General features: G+C 35.2%; 2 protein-coding genes across 2 annotated transcripts; one reads left to right on the plus strand and one right to left on the minus strand.

The window, feature by feature from the left end:
• Window positions 1-1,372: 1,372 nt before the first annotated feature.
• On the plus strand, window positions 1,373-3,655 carry LOC134228767 (uncharacterized). Its single transcript, XM_062710461.1, has 4 exons — window positions 1,373-1,409; window positions 1,510-1,564; window positions 2,022-2,654; window positions 3,028-3,655. The coding sequence occupies exons 1-4, from the start codon at window positions 1,373-1,375 to the stop codon at window positions 3,653-3,655; spliced, it is 1,353 nt and encodes a 450-aa protein (XP_062566445.1).
• Window positions 3,656-6,114: 2,459 nt separating this feature from the next.
• LOC134228768 (uncharacterized) lies at window positions 6,115-14,160 on the minus strand. Its single transcript, XM_062710462.1, has 2 exons — window positions 9,913-14,160; window positions 6,115-6,234 (listed from the first exon to the last, which is right to left on the minus strand). The coding sequence occupies exons 1-2, from the start codon at window positions 14,158-14,160 to the stop codon at window positions 6,115-6,117; spliced, it is 4,368 nt and encodes a 1,455-aa protein (XP_062566446.1).
• Window positions 14,161-19,346: the final 5,186 nt, after the last annotated feature.

Below are 19,346 nucleotides of genomic sequence, written 5' to 3' on the forward strand. Positions count from 1 at the left end.
TACGCATCCAGAATTTTTTTTTTTATTTCTGAGTCCAAATAAAAAAATTTATACAGTACTAAGTAGTCCAAATGTTGAACTTTTATTCATATAATTGAAATTAATTAATTGTCTTGACCCTGTTTACTACGCTTGTGCCTTGATTAAAGGTTGACTGAGTGATACGTGAAATTATACAAGCTAATCATAGATGGCAAAATTACCGTAATCGTTAGCTATAGAAATTAATTTAACAATTCATAAGCTTTAAAACACCAACAACTACGTGTTTGTAATTGATCCATACGCTCGCATAAGTATAAAGACAGTCTACATCTAATCACCGATGATAATAAAATTTCAGTTTATCCTTATAAATCATTTCAAGAATTATTCACTGTATGTTGAATTCGCGGAATTTCTTTTTCCGCGAATATAGCGAATATTAACTCCGCGAGTTAATTTCCTGCTGTACAGTAGTATAAAGTTATGTCTGAAAAAAGAAGCCGTTATTCTTAGCCCAGAGAAAATAAATATGGAGTTTCCATAATTGGATCGGGAGATCGGATCCGGCCTTCAGAAGTTCGATTGATAAAGTATTAAGGCGTATTGAAGAATCTCAAATAACCCGACCCGGGTTTGCTTACCTAGTTTTACCAACACTCGTAGCGAACACCACGCCACCTAGCGTTATCATGCCGCACTAAATTTTGACGGTTTGACAACTTCCATTCGTCTTCATTGAACATGCTTCATTGTTAGCGTGATTGAATTAACATTCGTAGTAGAGATAATGCTAATAATTTATTAAAGAAACTGTTTAAGTTTAAAAGAAAGTAGAATGAATTTACAAGAATAAAGCAACATAGAAGTAAAAACAAAATGAAGAATGTAATAAAGACGAATATGAAAACAATAAAGTGACATATAATTACAATAATAACAAAGCATAGAGAAGTAGGCAGAATAAGAATAAAAGCAAGATACATAGACTTTTGGCGGTAATTCCCTTCCATATTATTCGTGATTGATGTTTAATGTTTTAAACTTCACTGATTCGATTGTTTGGCGGGAAGGAACAATTACCGGCGAGTGTAACTGGTTCCTGTTAAAAATTGAAAATGCTGTCAAAAATAATTAAAGTGGAACAAATACAAACTTGATCTATAATTCATCAATATTAAATAGAATTCCAAAAACTCAACTCAGTGTCTACAAGCGTTTATTAAAACAAAATGCGAAAAATCTTTAAAAATTAAAAAGACTATAATTCCATCAAAACCATTGAAGCGGAACGAAATGCAAATTCTATCTAAAACTCATCACGATACACTCAGATACCAAAAATCAGCTAATATCTCCAAGCGATAAGGTAAAAGGAGTGGTGGACCAAATGTCTGCTATAATTGCTGTGTATGCGTACAGTGTGTGTTTGTTTGTGTCTGTGCTTGTCGCTCTCGCTTTCAGTACCACTCCGGGCTAACAGTTTGCTGTGAAAAGGAAGCAAAATATGTAAGTCTTCCTTGACAGGTACAGCCTCTCAACAGTTAGACCTATGTAGCCCAGATATGGGATCCTCCTCGAGGTAGCAGATGGAAATTGGGTACCTTGCGGCCCCAAGCAAAACCACAAGGTCTTGGAGGAGACTATAGGCCCCTAAATGCCTAAGAGCATTAGCTGGGTAAGGCAGTTACCTAGAAGATAAACTCTGATTTAAAAATCACGGGCAGATCTAGTCTCGTCAGCCATGAAAAGCAATAGATCTAGTGGAATGAAATCATAAACAAATTACCCTGGTCCTCCATGTTGGGGTTGGGCAAGGGGGTAATCTCCCCTTCCTTTAAAATCATAGCGATTACAGAAACAATGAAGGACTAGAAATATTTCTACTAACGTCGAGTCTTCACCATACCAGCAGAATACTGCATGTTTGACTGTGAACAGTGAAAGCCGACAGGAAGCTGTCCACACGAGAAGTATACTGAACACACGAACTAAAATGAGAGTCGGTTTCTGGAATGTACGTACCATGTATGAAACAGGAAAAAAGGCTCAAATTCTGAGAAAGATGAAGGAAAACAGCTATATGTACTAGGCATACGTGAGTGTAGATGGACAGATTGTTGGACGAATATTGAAAGTACAGGTGAAGTTATCGTGTACTCTGGAAGAAGAGACAATCAACATGATGAGAGGGTAGCAATCATCCTAAGTAAAACTGCAGCAAAATCATTAGTAGAATACCATCATGTAAATGAAAGAATCATCAGAGTAGGACTGAAAACAAAACCTGTACAGACATCTATAATACAGGTTTATGCCCCTACAAATGAAGCAGAAAATGATATTAAAGAGGAATTCTATGAGGCTCTACAGGCCGAATTTCAAAAAGCTCCAAAGCAAGAACTGACGATCATCATGGGAGATCTCAATGCGAAAGCTGGAAGCGATAATGTTGGTTATGAAAGAGTCATGGGGAGGAATGGCTGTGGAAGTATGAATGAGAACGGTGAATACTTCACGGAATTCTGTGGAAACAACACTTGGTCATTGGTGGAATACTGTTCCAGCATAAGGAGATACACAAACTCACAAAAGTGTCACCTGGATGGAGAGATAAAAACCAAATCGACCACATCGCTATCAATGAAAAATGGAAACGATCTTTGCAGGATGTAAAAGTGAAGCGTGGGGCTGATGTTGGAAGTGATCACCACATTGTTACTGCCAACATAAAGCTCAAGCTGATGAAAGTAGCTCCAAAACAACATAAGGCGAATAGATACTGGCAAGCTGAGAGAAAACAAAGTGAGACAAGACTTTGATTAAAACTCAAGAACAGATTTCAGGTCTTGCAATGTAGTGATGTTGAGAATGAAGCGGTTGACGATCACTAGGGTAAAATCTGCAACCTGTTCAATGAATCAAGCAGGAAGACTCTAGGGTTTAAGAGGCAGGTGCATAAGGAGTGGATTACACCAGATACTTGGAATATCATTGACAAAAGGAAAGACCTAAAAAGTAAGTTATGTAACACCCACTCGGAAGAATAAAAGAGAGACTAAGAGAACAATATTCCAACTGCAATAAAGATGTGACGAAAGCAACAAAGAAAGATCGTAACAGTTTTATAGCAGGCATAGCAAGAGAACCTAAGAAAAATGCTTCTGAACAAAGAATGGGAGATCTCTATCAAATAACAAAAAAGAAGTTGAGTGAAAGGAAAAGAAAAACAAATATGCCTGTGAAAGACAAGCAAGGCAACCTCATTACATCCGAAAGAGAACAAGAAGACAGATGGAGAGAACATTTTGAAGAAGTGTTGAATCGCCAGGAGCCTAACGAGCTGGCACACATACCGGAAGCTGACACTGATTCAGAAATTGAAACAGAGGAACCATCTAAAGCTGAAATATTCAAAGCAATAACAGCCCTTAAGAACAACAAAGCACCTGGAAATGACCAACTGCCAGCAGAGTTATTTAAAGCAGATCCAAACCATGCAGCAGGCATTTTACACTCATTATTCACCAAGATCTGGAATAATAACACAATACCTACGACATGGTCCAAAGGAAATATCATTAAAGTGACAAAGAAAGGAGATCTTATTTACTGCAATAACTGGAGGGCAACACCTTATTATCAATACCTAGTAAGATTTTCAGCAGAATAATAATCGACAGAATTAAAACTGCAATAGATGCCAAAATAAGACAAGAGCAAGCAGGTTTTAGGAAAGGAAAAAGCTGTTGCGACCAGGTGCTTACCCTATGAAATATTAAAGAGCAATGTACAGAGTGGCAAAGACAGCTTATAATAACCTGTATAGATTTTGAAAAAGCCTTCGACAGTATCCACAGAGAAAGCTTATGGAAGATCTCAAGACATTATGGAAAACCATCAAAGATAGTGGAACTGATAAAAGCCTTTTACTTGGAGTTTAATTGCTCTATAGGCAGCTCATCAGATGCATGCTTCATAGTAAAATCTGGCGTGAGGCAGGAATGTATGATATCAGCTCTCCTTTTAATACTAGCAATTGACTGGGTAATGAAATCAACCCTTAATGGCAATAACACAGGAATAAGATGAACACTCTTTACCAGTCTTGAAGACCTGGACATCGTAGATGACTTGGCCCTACTATCACATCTAGAAAAGCATATGCAAAGTAAAACATCAAAGTTACAGAGTAATGCAGAAAAAATTGTAAAAATCAATACCAAGAAAACTGAAGTTATGTCATTAAACACCAAAAACCAGCAAGAATAAAGGTTGATGGAAATGACCTGAGCAACACAACAACATTTACCTATCTTGGCAGCATAGTAACATCAGATGGGGGTGCGGACAAAGATATAACGGCCAGACTAAGTAAAGGTAGGGGTGCCTTCATCAGCCTCAAGAACATCTGGAAAACAAAATGACATAAGTAGGACAAAAATAAGAATATATAACAGCTGCGTACTGTCTGTCCTACTCTATGGGGCAGAATGCTGGAGAATGACAGAAGGAGACATTTGCAAACTTTCTAGTTTCCACAATGGATGCCTCAGAAAGATCATGAGGATTTTCTGGCCAAATAAAATTACATATGTGGAACTCCATGAGAAGGCCAACACAGACGACATGCGAACTTTGTTGACTAAACGGAGATGGCGATGGATAAGGCATGTGTTGAGGAAACCAGCCAATAACATCACCAAAGTAGCCCTTAGATGGACACCGGAAGGGAAGAGGAAACCTGGTCGGCCAAAGACCACTAAGCGAAGGACTGTTGAAAAGGAAATGAGGGACCACAAACTTTGAGAGAACTGGAGAGAAATGTTCAAGATAGAGAGAAGTGGAGAAGTCTTTTCCTTGTCCAATGTGCCCACGGGCATAACAAGGACTAGGTAGGTAGGTACTGAGTAGGTAGGTACTGTAGGACCAAATAGGAAGGAAAAACAGAGGAACAGACGGACGGACAGACGAAGAGGAAACCCAAACTCACCTGAGCCAGTTTCACCGGTATGGGATAAAAAACAACAATAATACCAAATTGTTGTGATTTCAGAGCCGGAAATATACGGACAGACCTCCTGTTCCTTCTCTAGAAGTCCGAATATCCGAAATTTTCCTGGCTTTTGCGATTTTTCAAAAACGTTGAAAATGCCTTGCCCCAGCATCATGAAACATCTTAAGCTTGTAAAAGCTTGTAAACTTCAAAATTTTCATTTTATATTAAAATGTTGTAGCAAACCAAAATTAAAATATTTTTCAATCTTCAAAAAAGTGTTGTTCATTATCTCCTAATTTAGAGATAAATTCCAAAATTAAAAAGTATTGTAACATGTAACCTTATTTAAGGGTCCGTTTTCAGGGATACAGGGTCTTAATATTACATAAATATATGTGAACTTTTCCTCTGGCTCTATCTGAGCCTACAATTAATACTGGGGATTAAAATTATTTACAATAATGATTATTTATTATTTTTGTGGGATACTTGTCCTTGTTCTATACTTTTTTTTAAACAGCGGGATCTACAAGCCGAGGTTCTTTGTTACCAAGTACTACTTGTATGACTGGGCTCACTGCACCTGGTTCCAAAACCAAGTTCTTGTTGTAATGAGTACTCGGTACCTCACCCTTATTCAGGACTACTGTACCTTGCACTTCACCACAATTCCTTGGCTTACCATTTACCGGCGCTCTGTACCCTAGCCTTAATTTTATTTCACTATTTTAATTCTTCTGTTCTAATATTACCTATTATCTTCTTTTCAACTTCCCACTTCTTCTACGGGTTTCAGAATGGTCGAGACTGCCTCTGCAGCCTTTTATATAGCCAAGGGCTATACCATTCAAACAGGGGTGAACAGGCTCTTGGACTATTCCATTAGTCCAGGTCACACCAACGTTTGAATGGTATAGGCCCATTGCCTTATTCATTACTCATTACACTACCCACGCCTCTGTATACTTGCGTCCCGCATGTTTATTGGTTATGCTTTTTTTAGACAATAAAAAGATCAACAAAACGAGGTTAAGAATTCCTTTTTTATACCCAGTTAAACAATTAGTCAAGTATTTACTACAATAGACTTATGTACATGTACATTGTTTCTTTTCCAAAGTACTTCACTATAATTAGTCATTCCAAATGTCTTCCTCAACTCTCTCCACACATTCACCATCCTTTTGTATTTTCTCACTACTCTGACTGTCCTGTGGTGACGACTTGTGTCCGTCTGAGTGCTGACATCCATCCTAGTAACATGTTCCTTACAGCAGGGGCAGTGATGTTAAACCATGGAACATAGAAGGCCGGGTTTCCGGGGGGTAACTTTGGTCAATGGCATGATCTGAAATAAATACAAGAGGCCCATGGGCCACAACGCTCACCTGAACCACCTCGGCCCAATTGTTCTTCAGAGGATGAAACAAAGGCACTTTTCCCCCATGAAATATGTTTTCCAAGGGTAAATTATAGACTAGATTTGTGGCCTCTTTAGTAAATTAAATCCATATAAGAGGGGAATGTTTTAATTCCAAATGAACCATCTGTTTACTTAATTGCATTTAAGTGCAGAGGCTTTTAACACGCTATTGTTTAAATATGTTCTCATTTCTCAAGACTGTCACAGGTAATGATTGTATATAATTATATTTATTTTTTATGCTTACATCAATAAAAAAATTGCAGTTTTAAGGCTGTATTTAAAATTTTATTTGATTTCAAGAATTATAACAAATGTTTTGTATTATTAGAAGTGAAATGTTACACATGCATGTACATTAGTACAGATTAAAAACTGAATTTTGATACATTTTGAGTACAGTGTGTATAATTTGAAATTTGACACTTAAACTTTGTGAAGAAGCTATCTTAATGAAGGAATGCCTTACTAGTGACAATTCAAGAGCATATATAATTATACTAGTATTGATTTAGATAACATTTATAAACTTGAGAATGAATGTTTAATGAAAAATAAAACAGCATCAAAAATTTTAACAATACAGTCATAATATAAATATTTCTTAAATATGTTATTTACATGAAGAAAATAATCACCAGTCAAAATAATCTTTTCCATTGAAAATCGAAAAAAGGAAAGATTATGTGAGTGAATTAGAAAGGAAAAAAACATTTTACTATCACAGATAAAAATTTCTAACCTCAGATTCATGCAATATTGTTGGATAATGAAAAAAGAACTTTTTTTTCTCTATTGGAAAGAATATTTGTAATTCAAATGATATATCATGTTATATAATATTTTGATTGTACAGTGTATTTTTCTTCAATATATTTCTTAAAGAGGTAGGTTTACCTCCCTTTACGGGCTGGCCATTGACCCCCTCTTTCCATACTTACCTGTAAATGACACTTATTATAGGCTTTGAAGTTCATATAATGGCAGTCACATTTTACTTCATAATCATAAAATTCCACACAATCCATGATAGAATATACAGAACTTTTTAATAAACTCATTAGAATATATACTGAATCTGAGGTTTCACAAATAATTACTATATCTGCTGTGTTGATGACTACTACAAGCATTGTAATTCATTTACACGGGTTATTTTAAAGAAGCAATTTTTTTTCCAAAACAAAAAATAACTATACAAAAAATATGAAATTAAAGTATAATATCAGTCTTAGATAGTTTATATTTCAGTTTTATGATATAAATAATTTTTAAAAAGTTGACTAGCATTATGACATGAATAAACATTTAAACACATCTGAGCTTAAGTTAAAAGTCCATAAATGAAGAGATCCTGACTTCTAAAATCACAGAAGCCATATGTCTGAGAAATGTCAAAATCACATGGCTATTATATAGTGTTACAGCTAGCTTATAGCAATGTCCGAACCACAGCTAGCTTATAGCAGTGTCAAAATTACAGCCAATGGCACAGTCCAAATGATGTCACTACCACGAGTCAAAACTGTGCAAATTTAAATTCCAGTAAGAGTCTCCTTCAATGTTATTATTATAATCGTGATGATCCTTGATTGTAATTTCAGTATAAAATCTATACCACACAATTCATTATATATAGTCTTGTTTAAAAGATTGAATATATTAATTAAAGTATACAAATATGATATTATTACATCAAATGGAATGGACATTTTGCAACAAGAAGTGGATATCAAATTGTTTTATCAACAATTCACATTTCCTATTCTATATGAAAACAAGGCAATAAACTGCTAGATAGTATACAAATATGATAATTACATCAAGTAAAAATTTTACAAGAAGTGGATATCAAATTGTTTTATCAACAATTCACATTTCCTATTCTATTTTATCTGAAATTTAAGTAAAAATACAGCAATATGTCAAATTTTATCCCACACAAAGAAACACTAACTTTTAAGTTCTAATTTGGGTTACATCTTTTGAAGTCACTAAAAGACAACAAAATATCAGAATAATATACCTCCCAATTAAAAAAAATCCAGATATTCAGCAATACAAATATTACCATTGGAAATATGCAGAAATAAGCTAAGAATTGAAACAGTAAATCTAATTTAAGCAAAGTTTTAACATTTCATTAGAAAAACAAACAAAAACAGAAGTCTCTGACAATACTGAAGCTCTACATACAATAAAGAAAGGTATAGACTATTAATGTAAAAAGTCATTTCATACCAACTTTAAAGGTAAAGGGGAGTGAATATTTTGGAAAATAAAAAAATTCTGCCTTTGGTGGCTATGACATATGCAATTTGTCAAACTGAGAATTATGCATCTAAAGCATAGTCTAGCATAGTCTAGCATAGTCTACTAATGTTACCAAGTGTTATTGAGATGGAGTAGTGTTTTGCATAAAAATATACAATAAGTACTGATGCAAATTAAAGAACAGCCAGATTATTATAAGTGAAATGTTCCATCTAAAATGCATATGTAAAACATTTTGTAAAAAATAAAATCTTTAAATTTTCAAATGCTTGGTACTGTATTGCAGCCAAATAGGACTAATACACCAATGGGGAAACTATATACAATGTAATTTAAAAAGTAGATTTAAAACAGCTTTAAGAACAGGAAAATGTCATCTTGTGTAAGTCATGTAAAAATGTAATTGGTTGAAGATGATAATAAACTTAACAATCTTAGTGTTGATTAAAAACATTATCATGACTGTGACAAATAAAGCATCAAAATGCGATGGTCATGACAATGCTTAAAATGAAATTGGTACAGTATCAAGACATAAGCACATTTTTGATCACAAGCTATAAATTAGTTTGTATTAAATATAAGCGTATGGAATTTCTCAATTTAAAAATGTCCAAACAATATCTCATAGAAATAAATGCTGGACAAAAATGGCTATGAAGAGATTCACAGACAGACATGATGATACCAGTGTACACCCAAACAAGCAGATGGACATGGTGATTCCAGTGTATACCCCAAACTTTGTGGGGTATGACTGGAAAAATGGGGTGAGGGAGGGGGCACTGTTTTGCTTCTCCCTCTGCCGTGTTTTTATTTAGGAGCCCCATCATATTTAATGGAAACTAGTCATATCAAATGCACAAAACACTACTTTATGATCAGACCAATATGCTTCAATCACATCTGTTTCACATGGGGATATATTTGTAAAAATCAAATCAAGCTTCGAACCGGAGTCATGAGTAGTCTTACTTACAATTTGTTGACAGTTAAAGCCTTTTTCCATAAATGTTAAAAAGTCTGCATGCCCAGCAAACAAATCAAAATTAAAATCTCCCAAGAATACCAAGTCTTTCTGATCATCAATCAAAGGCTTTATATGCATTTCCACTTGATGTTTGAAATTTTCCAAAGAACAAGATGGATATTTGTAAATAACTATGACTTGTACATCTCTATATTGGTTTAATAGTATGTTTGCCTTAATAAACTCTATGGGACCATTGTTTACCTTTGAGATGCAAGTTGTCTTGTAAATGTCTTTTACATACAGTGCTGTTCCATGATGTGGACGTCTATCAGAACTATCTAAAGTCTCATGGTTAAATATTGCTGTGTATCCCTGAAGTTGATAATTTTCCACATCTGCACTAGTTAATCTTGTCTCTGAGAATCCAACTACATCTGAAGCAAGAATGTTTGGCTCATTTTGAATTTGTGGAAAGTGTTTGTGAAGAGATCTACAATTGTTAAAAGCAATCTTTAAACGATGCAAATCAACCTGGTATATTGGGACATAACAAAGTTGGAGTGGCACCTCTTTTTTCATTCTCTCCATTTCATCTACGACTTGTTCATCCATTGATAATGCCTGCTCATTGAAGTTTAGAATATGCAGATGATCTACTGACCTTACCCGACTAAGTGCTACATAGTGGATGTGGGGAATTTTCCTCACTTTTGTTTGAGACATATCAATTACAATTTCATCAACTGTGCAACCTTGGGCTTTATGAATTGTTTTTCCTGCAGCTGGCCGTAATGGAAATTGGATTCTCTGAAAAGTATTGTAATTCAAAAGAAAAGACCGTTGAACTTCAAAAATTGGTGTCCAGTTCTCAAAAATTCCATCATGAAATAAATGTCTGTATTTCCTTCGAGTAGTTTTTCCAATTCCAGAGTCAAAAAATTCCACCCAAACTATGCTTGGCCTTGATATACCTTCCATTCTCCTTTCAATTAATTGCACTTTACATGATGAACCATTTGTCAAACCATCAGATACATCAACATTGACTGAGATATCATATATCATCCCAACAGCAAGAATCAAATTTTGCATCAAATTGGCAGTTTTGCTTACATCATCTGCTTTAAGAAGAGATCTTAGCAGTTTTTCCTTAACTTCTTTTGAATAATCTTTAATAACAGAATCAACTGAATTCACTGTGACCTTTTCTCCTCCAAGATTTTCAATCAACTGATTGTTGTATGCATCTACTTTAGAATTCTGTGTAAAGAGATGAGGAGCATGACGTGGATAATTGTCACTTGTTTCTGTTATCATGCATCTGTGTATCACATTCATATCTTCTGCTGTCATTGCGTTATAACGAAGGCGATTCAGAAGTTGAGCGAACTCAATATCATCTTTTTGGCGCATGATTTCATCCAACTCAAAAATAGAAAAATGCTCCTTCCAAAGATTGCTTGCAAGAACTTGGGCATCATGATTTAAATCCTGAAAGATCCAACGGTCCATCACAGGCTTAAGTTGGAAAAAATCACCAACAGCAATGATACTTATACCACCAAATGGTTTCTTGATGCCTGTGAGAAGTTGTAGACGACTGTCAATGAGTGCTAATGATCTGTTTCCCACCATTGATATCTCATCAATAATGATTACTTTCAGGTTTTGGTACTTTGTACGAAAAGTGTTCAATTCGTCAGAGTGCAAACTTTGTTGACTTTGATTAATTTTTTGATGGAAAGCAGATGCAATAGTTGCTCCTCCAATGTTGTATGCCGCCTTGCCAGTATAAGCACAAAGAAGTATTCTTATGTCATCTGGATTTTCACCTTCTGTGGAACATAGGTATCTGTGCAGAGCTTGATAAAGTGCCCTTATCAAAACAGATTTGCCAACACCAGCACCTCCAGACAAAAATGAATAAATAGGTTCTGTCTTTGTCTTTACCCATTGCAACACATGATTGAAAAATTCCCGCTGCTTTACATTTAGACTTCCTAAAAGATTCAAGTATTCATTGTCTGGTAATCTAACAGAACTTTCTTCAGTTATTTGTCTTGTTGATGGAATGCCAAGGTCAGATCCTATATCATACTGTCTCTGTTCAATAGGCCTCTCAGGATTAAACTGAACAAAGTTTTCAGATTCAAGAGATCCTTCATTTTCATCTTCTGCCTCTCTTTGCTGAACATCTGGTGCCAACTCATCAAAAGCTTCTGAAAAGTCCTCATTTGCCATTTGCAAAGCTGCATCAAGCTGTTCAGCATTGAATTCATATTCCTTGACCTTGTGTGTAAGAAATGACTTCTTCTGATGAAATGACTTCTCAAATGTGTCCATTCCTGATATTAGATCAGTGGATTCATTTCTCCAAGGCATGAACAACATAAGTTTTTCTCTGTAGTAATTTTCTGGATCAGTTTTGATATTAAATCGGACATATCTAATTACCCTTGGTACTTTCCGTCGTTTAATTTTTATGCCGTTTCTCAAAGTCAAAAGTGTATCACTTTCACTAAAGTCAACATCTGAATTGTCTTCATCATCTGACTGATGGTCCTGATCATCATCATTCACTTCATTTTCAGTGAACTCTTTTTCATCATCTTTAGGAAAGACAACATCTAGCTGTGATACATAATCAGCTAAGCACCAGTTTTCAAGCTGCTTTGGGCGTTTTGCATACCGTTTGATAACATTGCTACATTCCACGTCTGTAGAATTTGGTGTCAACTTTTCTAATTCAGCATCTGTTTTGATCAGAATTACTCTGTCATCTGATGGACTTGTGTTTATAAAAACAACATCTCTTGAAGCTTTTGTCATTTGCATTTGTAACACTAAATATGCTGCTTCTTGAGCTCCAACTTCTACACTGTTGAGAAAATGATTCCCAATGTGACGTACCTGTCTTTTTATGTCAAGATTTCCTTCCCTAGCTTCTTTTGCAGCTCTGTTAAGTAAATCGCTCATCCCTCTTTGTGATTTACTTATATAGGAAACAATATACATTGCACAGGCATATGGGTCCAAAATATATTGAATGTCTATGTTAGCTTTCCAAGCATTAAGAACAACACTGTTGTACGAGTTTACCCTCATATCACATGGACTTCTTTTAAGAAAAACCTTTGGACCTCTCAGTGAACTTCTAATGCATTTAATGTAATCTTCCTCAGATATCTTAAGTACTGTACTCAGGAGTTCCTTGTAGGGCAAATCACATCCATTTTTCATATCATTCAGTTGTTTCTGTATGTCATCATACATCTTCTTGTACTTATCAACATCACACTCTAGTGGCTCCAAAATCACAGTCTCTTCAAGAGGAGGGAGGGGAAAACCAAATCGACATACAGCTTTGCCTCTCTTTTTGCATGTCTGTGAATGTTTGTGCACTTGTAAGTCAGACAAACCATCCTCTTCATTCTTTTCACATTTCAGATAATTATCTACATAATTTACAATCTCCTGTTCATTATTTTCATGATATTTTGGTGCATTTTCTATCCAAACAATCATATGAATGTGTGGTGATCCTCTTTGTTGAAATTCAGTTCTGTAGAAGAAGTCTTTTACAATACCAATTGGATGATGATCACTTCTCAACACTGAATTCATAAACAAACGGAATCTATGATCAAAGTACCTAGAGCAAGTGATGGGATCCTTTTGTACTAATTTTGATTTTTCAAACCAAGTCATGTTATTGATTTCTTCATCAGTGTATTCTTTTCCATCATTTAACACTCCAAGTGCTCTGATGAGATCATTCCATCTTGTATCTGCAGCAGACAATGACATAAACCATGTTGGTAGACCAAGCTGTCTGATCATAGCAAACACATCCTTTTTTCTAGTTTCAAGATATGCAGGTGAATTTCGTAACTGTCTGAACACAAAGAAACCTTCATCATGTCTAACAAGATTATTCACATTTTGAGGATTTTTCATTTCATTTGCTGTTATGGATCTTCCTTTGGTTTTGCATTTCCTAAGAGCCAGGTTGCATTTGTCTGTAACTTGCTTCATTTGTATTTTTTTCAACTTGAAAAACAAATTTGGAACAGACTGGGCAGCACGTCTATCAACACTTCTTAATTCCCATTTAGCAATATCTGCATAGGACACATGTACTTGTCTTTTGTCATCTTGTAATCTTCCCTTTCCACAAAAAATTGTTGGAAATGATAAATACTCAGCTGTCTGGTCTTGGTATAAACTAAGTGGGCGTTGTCCTTCACCTGGAGCAAATGTGTAAATCTGATTCATGTCTCTTGAAGCATCATCTAACAGAGTGTCACAATTACCATCTCTACCAACTCCATCTACTTCACAGAATTCATCATCATCATCAACCGTCTCATCATCATCAGTATTTTGGTTGCTTCTTGTCTGTGTTCTCACTAGTTCCTGAACCATTTCACTTGCTGAAGTTGTAATTTCTTGAAACCAGTTTTCATCAACATTGATATTTGCATTCTTGTAAAAGTCACTATTGTTCATAAGCCAGTGCAACGCAATCAGTACTTTTGTTGGTCGTACATTTTCATGATAATCACATTTTTGATATGACAACTTTTTCTTTAATTTGACAGGAACTGTGACATTTTCATCTAATTTTCTTGGCAGGCTATTTACAGTAGGTTGAATATCAACTGGAACATTCACAATGTTTCCTCTTACAGAATATTGCCCACCTCTTGGCAACTCTCTTATTTGCATAAAAGGTATTCTCAGAGATACAAGCCTTTCTTCTAAAGAAAATAAATCTAATTCCATTGGCTTAAGTGGCCACATCATACCATTTAAGACGGACAACTTTGGAATTTTTTTTTGTCTTATTGATGAACAGCAAGTATTGCAAATCCATTCCACATTTTCAACAGACACAGTGCTTGTAAGAAACTTGCTTTTACATTCATCATCTAGTTTGATGTTTTCCACTTTAGAAACACTTTCTTTGAACCATGTTTGCTGACAACATGAGCATACAAAAATTGGACCATGTTTTATCTGTTCATGAAAATTTTGGATGCAATCCTCTATATCTATTCCAAATCTTTTCCGTCTCCGTTGTTCATTTACTTTTTCACAATATTCTTTATCTGCTCTTTGCCTCTGTTTCTGTTCCCTATTAAGCAATCTCTCATTTTCTCTAAATGAAATGTTGCTTCGTTTAGCTTGCTTTTTTAACCTTTCCCTTTCAAGAACAATTGGGTTTTCTCTGCATTTTCTTTTTGAAATTCTACTGCCCTCTTTTTCTTTTTCTTGCACTTTAACATTCTGACGTTTTAACTTTCTACCAGCAGTATTCATTTCCTTTTCTTTCTCTTTAATTTTAGCATCTTGTCGCTTTAACTTTCTATTTCCCTTTCTTTCTCTTTAATTTCAGCATCTTGTCTCTTGGACTTTCTTGCAAACTTATCCATTTCCCTTTCTTTCTCTTTAATTTCAGCATCTTGTCGCTTTGACTTTCTTGCAAGCTTATCCATCTGCCTTTCTTTCTCTTTAATTTCAGTATCTTGTCGCTTTAACTTTCTTCTAGCTGTATTCATTTTCTTTTCTTTCTCTTTAATTTCAGCATCTTGTCGCTTTAACTGTCTTCCAGCGGTATTCATTTTCCTTTCTTTCTCTTTAATTTCAGTATCTTGTCGCTTTGACTTTCTTGCAAACTTATCCATTTTCCTTTCTTTCTCTTTAATTTCAGCATCTTGTCGCTTTAACTTTCTACCTGCAGTATTCATTTTCCTTTCTTTCTCTTTAATTTCAGTATCTTGTCGCTTTGACTTTCTTGCAAACTTATCCATTTCCCTTTCTTTCTCTTTAATTTCAGCATCTTGTCGCTTTAACTTTCTACCTGCAGTATTCATTTTCCTTTCTTTCTCTTTAATTTCAGTATCTTGTCGCTTTGACTTTCTTGCAAACTTATCCATTTCCCTTTCTTTCTCTTTAATTTCAGCATCTTGTCTTTTTAACTTTCTTGCAGCTGCATCTCTTTCCTTTTCTTTCTGTCTTATTTCAGCATTCTGCCTTTTTAATTTCCTTGCAAATGTTGCAGTTTCAGTTTCTCTGCTTTTTATATCATCATTTTGTCTTCTCAACTTTTTTGCATTTGTTTCTTTGTTTCTTTCTACTTGCTTAAACTGTACATTTTGTCTTTTTCTCCTCATGTACTCTCTCATATACCTTTTTCTGCATGGGTTTTGATCTGGATTTGTGACAGATGAGAGATGATCATCCATTTTGTAAAAATTTTTCTGCAATGGACTTTTCTCTGGAAAACTATGATGCAAAGTTTTAATTGAGATTGGTAAGATTTCAAACTGCATTGCAAAGTCTATATGCATGCTGTTATACATACTGTACAGATATGATACCAAATCATCAATACCTGTGCTTTGTACTAGTACTGATTTACCATCACAGGAAGACATGCCAGCACTGTCATGTGAATGAGAGTCAAAAAAGTAATATTCCTTGTCTGACACTTTGTACACACCAGAACAAATTGCCCCTATCATTATCAGCAAATATCTAGAAACCTGGAAAGCCTCTTCTAAAGCTTGATGCAATGATTTCACTTGACTGTTTTGTTCTTCAGAGACAAGTAATCCCCACATGGTTTCAAATTTCTCGATGACATGATGATTTTCTCCTAAAGTTAAGTTACTTGGCAACTCATCCAATTTAAGTAGCTTGTTTAGAAACATTTGTCTTTGCTGCAAATTCTTGACCAACATAACATAAACCTGATCCCCTGCTATTAAAGTGCTATCAATAAATTCTGTTGAGAATGAAAAGCCTTCATAACTTTTAATCAGCATAATAAGAGCATTGCAGGTACACTGACTTCCTCTAGAAAATGATGAAAACCTTGCATCTCCTTGATGAAATGACCCAAATGCTAATTTTGTATTGCATACCTGGTTCATTGCATGACTAAGTGATTTGCTTTCTTCAGTCATTACACCTTGCAGAGCTGTTTTAGTGATTGAGGCATTGTTTGTCAATTTTTGTTCAATATTGTTTTGCAAATTTTTTTCATGAGATTCATTGAGCAGATTTGTTTCACATAGTTCATTGAGCAGATTCATATCACAAAGTTCATTGAGCAGATTCATTTCACAAGTTTTTTGGTTTTCCTGTTTTTTTTGTAACCTGAGGGCAGGCTCCTCAGGGTCAACATTGGTTTTACTGTTTTTCACGAGGCCAGTCTCCTCAGTCATTTTAATGTCATACATTGTTTTACTGTTTTTTAAGAGGCCAGTCTCCTCAGTCAAGTCCAGGTCAGAAAGTGTTTTACTGTTTTTCATGAGGCCAGTCTCCTCAGTCTTGTCAGTCCGTATCTCTTTCCTGGCACCACTCATCCTCCAGTACTTCCTCCTAGGCATCTACAAAGGACAAAGTTGATAATGAATAGAGATACAACAGATGTACAGTCAAGCCTTGTTAATATGGAAACTTAATTATTATAATCTGGTTTTAATAAGCATTAGGAATACCAAATTTTACCCCAAATTACATGTACTTGTAGATATAAACATTCTGTTCCCAACACATCCCTCATCAAGAAGATGATGTCTAATAATTACCAAGGCTCAATTGTACATCCTTCTATATATTAGAAGAGGGAGGAAAGAAAGGGGAATAGAATTTTTTCCATCAAGTTTTGTATAATTTCTTTCCAACCCATTTTTAAAAGTTTAGTACATTTAATTTTCCAACCCATAATTAAAATGAACAATCAGGTAAATAGAGTTATAAGTTGACATATCATCAACAGAGGCATAATTAACATGTTATAGAAAAGACAAATGATAGGCAGTATATTGTGTAAATGAAACCAAAATAGAACAGGAAATTGTCAATTAAAACCAAATTTTTGATACTTGCTAGTCTCCGGGTGAGGTGTCTAAATACAATATTGCTCAGAGAATTGCTATCTAATTTGTCTTTAAAGAAATTGGCACAACATTATGTACCACTTGATGCCCTATATATAAGAAAAACCGAAACGTTCCTATCAAATGAAATTTACCATTTTAATGCACATGACATCACTATATAATTGTTGCCACGACTGCTGACCTTGACTAAATTAATGTAAAGGTTTAACATCTTTAAACTTTTATATACATAAGGATCAACTGTCTTAATGAATATTATATTTATAGTGTTGTGTTTTGCATGCACTATGCCTAAATAGTAGTCAGGGTGCATGAGACAGAGGCATGGTGCACGAGAGAGAGGCATGGTGCACAAGACTCATAATTAGCCATACACCATTTTCGATATTATTATCTGCGATATATCAACACCAGGGTATACTCTTAAGATTCATCAAACCTGACTGCTTTATTGTCACGGGTATCAGCATAAAATGACGACCTGTGTTCGTGCTCGTTATCTTGCATTATCTTTGTTTTCATTTTATTGCAGTTATGTGTCTGTGTTTGTTTGTATACTGCACTGACCTGTTCAACTATAATTGTAAGTTTCTTTGATTTCTTACTTTCCTGCATTAGACTAAGTATTACGTTATTATTGTCGCTACCTAGTGGTATATATCATACGTCCGTCTACACTGTTGTCAACAGATTACAATGAACAGTGACAAAGTCCTGCCCTTTATTAGGGGTCTGCAGGTATTAACTAGATATCATTGAGATGGTGGCCATCTCAAAGAGCCCCGTTTTTAGCAATGAACATGAAAATGAAAGGTAGCTGAAAACGGTTAATTTTGAAGGTGTTTGAGATTAAAGGGGACAAAAAGTAACTACTACCTGAAAAATAATACATTTAAAAAAATTTAAGAAATGTATCCTCTATGAAAATTGTTGCATATCCTCTATCATAATATAGAATGAAAATCACATACCCAGTCAATTTGTTTGAGGCCGAGTGGAATTATGCACCCAACAAAGATTTTAAACAGAGAGGCTATTTTTCATATAATTCTGTTGTGACCTTAACCTTTGATGTAGAAACATTGTTCAAGGTTACTGCACACCGGTAATCCAAAGGCACTCTGTTGGTGAAGTATGAGCCAGATTGGGCCAAAGGGAGAGAAAATATGCTCCGGACAAGGATTTTTTATATAATTCTGCTTTGACCTTGACTTTGACGTAGAAACATGGTTCAAGGTCACTGCACACCACTTACCCTAAGGCACTCTGTGGATGAAGTATGAGCCAATTTGGGCCAAGGAGAGAGAAGAGATGCTCCGGACAAGAGATCTCGGACGGACAGACAGACAGCTGGAAGGACAGACAGACTGATCACTATAGGGCCCCGCCGAGAGGGGCCCTAATAATAGCGATTCTCTAAACAAAAATATCAGACATGTTCCTTTTAAGAATGGTGTTCAGCTTTAATCAGATATCATTAAAATAGTACTCTCCCCAACACCTAGTATCCATTGGATCTATTACATTACCAACCAAACTCAAAATGCGAATGTTCCTTTAGGTATAGTTGAGATGCACAGATAAAGAACAAGTTGACATCAGATTTGTACGAAAATGCCTAAACAGTGTGCTGAAATTTCTAGTATCTGCGACTAACAATTACTGAGAAAACTGTTACAAAAATTTAGTACCAACAGACACACAAGGGTAAAACAGTATACCCCTCCTTCGGAGTGGGCGTCTAAATTCATCATTTCTGCACAATGGAAAATGTATTCAACA

The sequence above is a fragment of the Saccostrea cucullata genome, unplaced genomic scaffold (assembly GCF_032062105.1).
Source record: "Saccostrea cucullata isolate Sc308-1 unplaced genomic scaffold, CSIRO_AGI_Scuc_v1 ctg155, whole genome shotgun sequence".
Classification (NCBI taxonomy): Eukaryota; Metazoa; Mollusca; class Bivalvia; order Ostreida; family Ostreidae; genus Saccostrea; species Saccostrea cuccullata.

What these genes read in the sequence shown, in the direction of transcription:
- LOC134228767 (XM_062710461.1), top strand. Translation starts at nt 1,373, where the DNA reads ATGTCTGCTATAATTGCTGTGTATGCGTACAGTGTGT. An exon ending in TGTGTATGCGTACAGTGTGT is followed by an intron (nt 1,410 to 1,509) that starts GTTTGTTTGTGT and finishes CTTCCTTGACAG; the next exon opens with GTACAGCCTCTCAACAGTTA. An exon ending in GGAAACGATCTTTGCAGGAT is followed by an intron (nt 2,655 to 3,027) that starts GTAAAAGTGAAG and finishes CCCACTCGGAAG; the next exon opens with AATAAAAGAGAGACTAAGAG.
- LOC134228768 (XM_062710462.1), bottom strand. Translation starts at nt 14,160, where the DNA reads ATGAACAATAGTGACTTTTACAAGAATGCAAATATCAATGTTGATGAA. An exon ending in AGACAACTTGCATCTCAAAG is followed by an intron (nt 6,235 to 9,912) that starts GTAAACAATGGT and finishes ACATGTTACTAG; the next exon opens with GATGGATGTCAGCACTCAGA.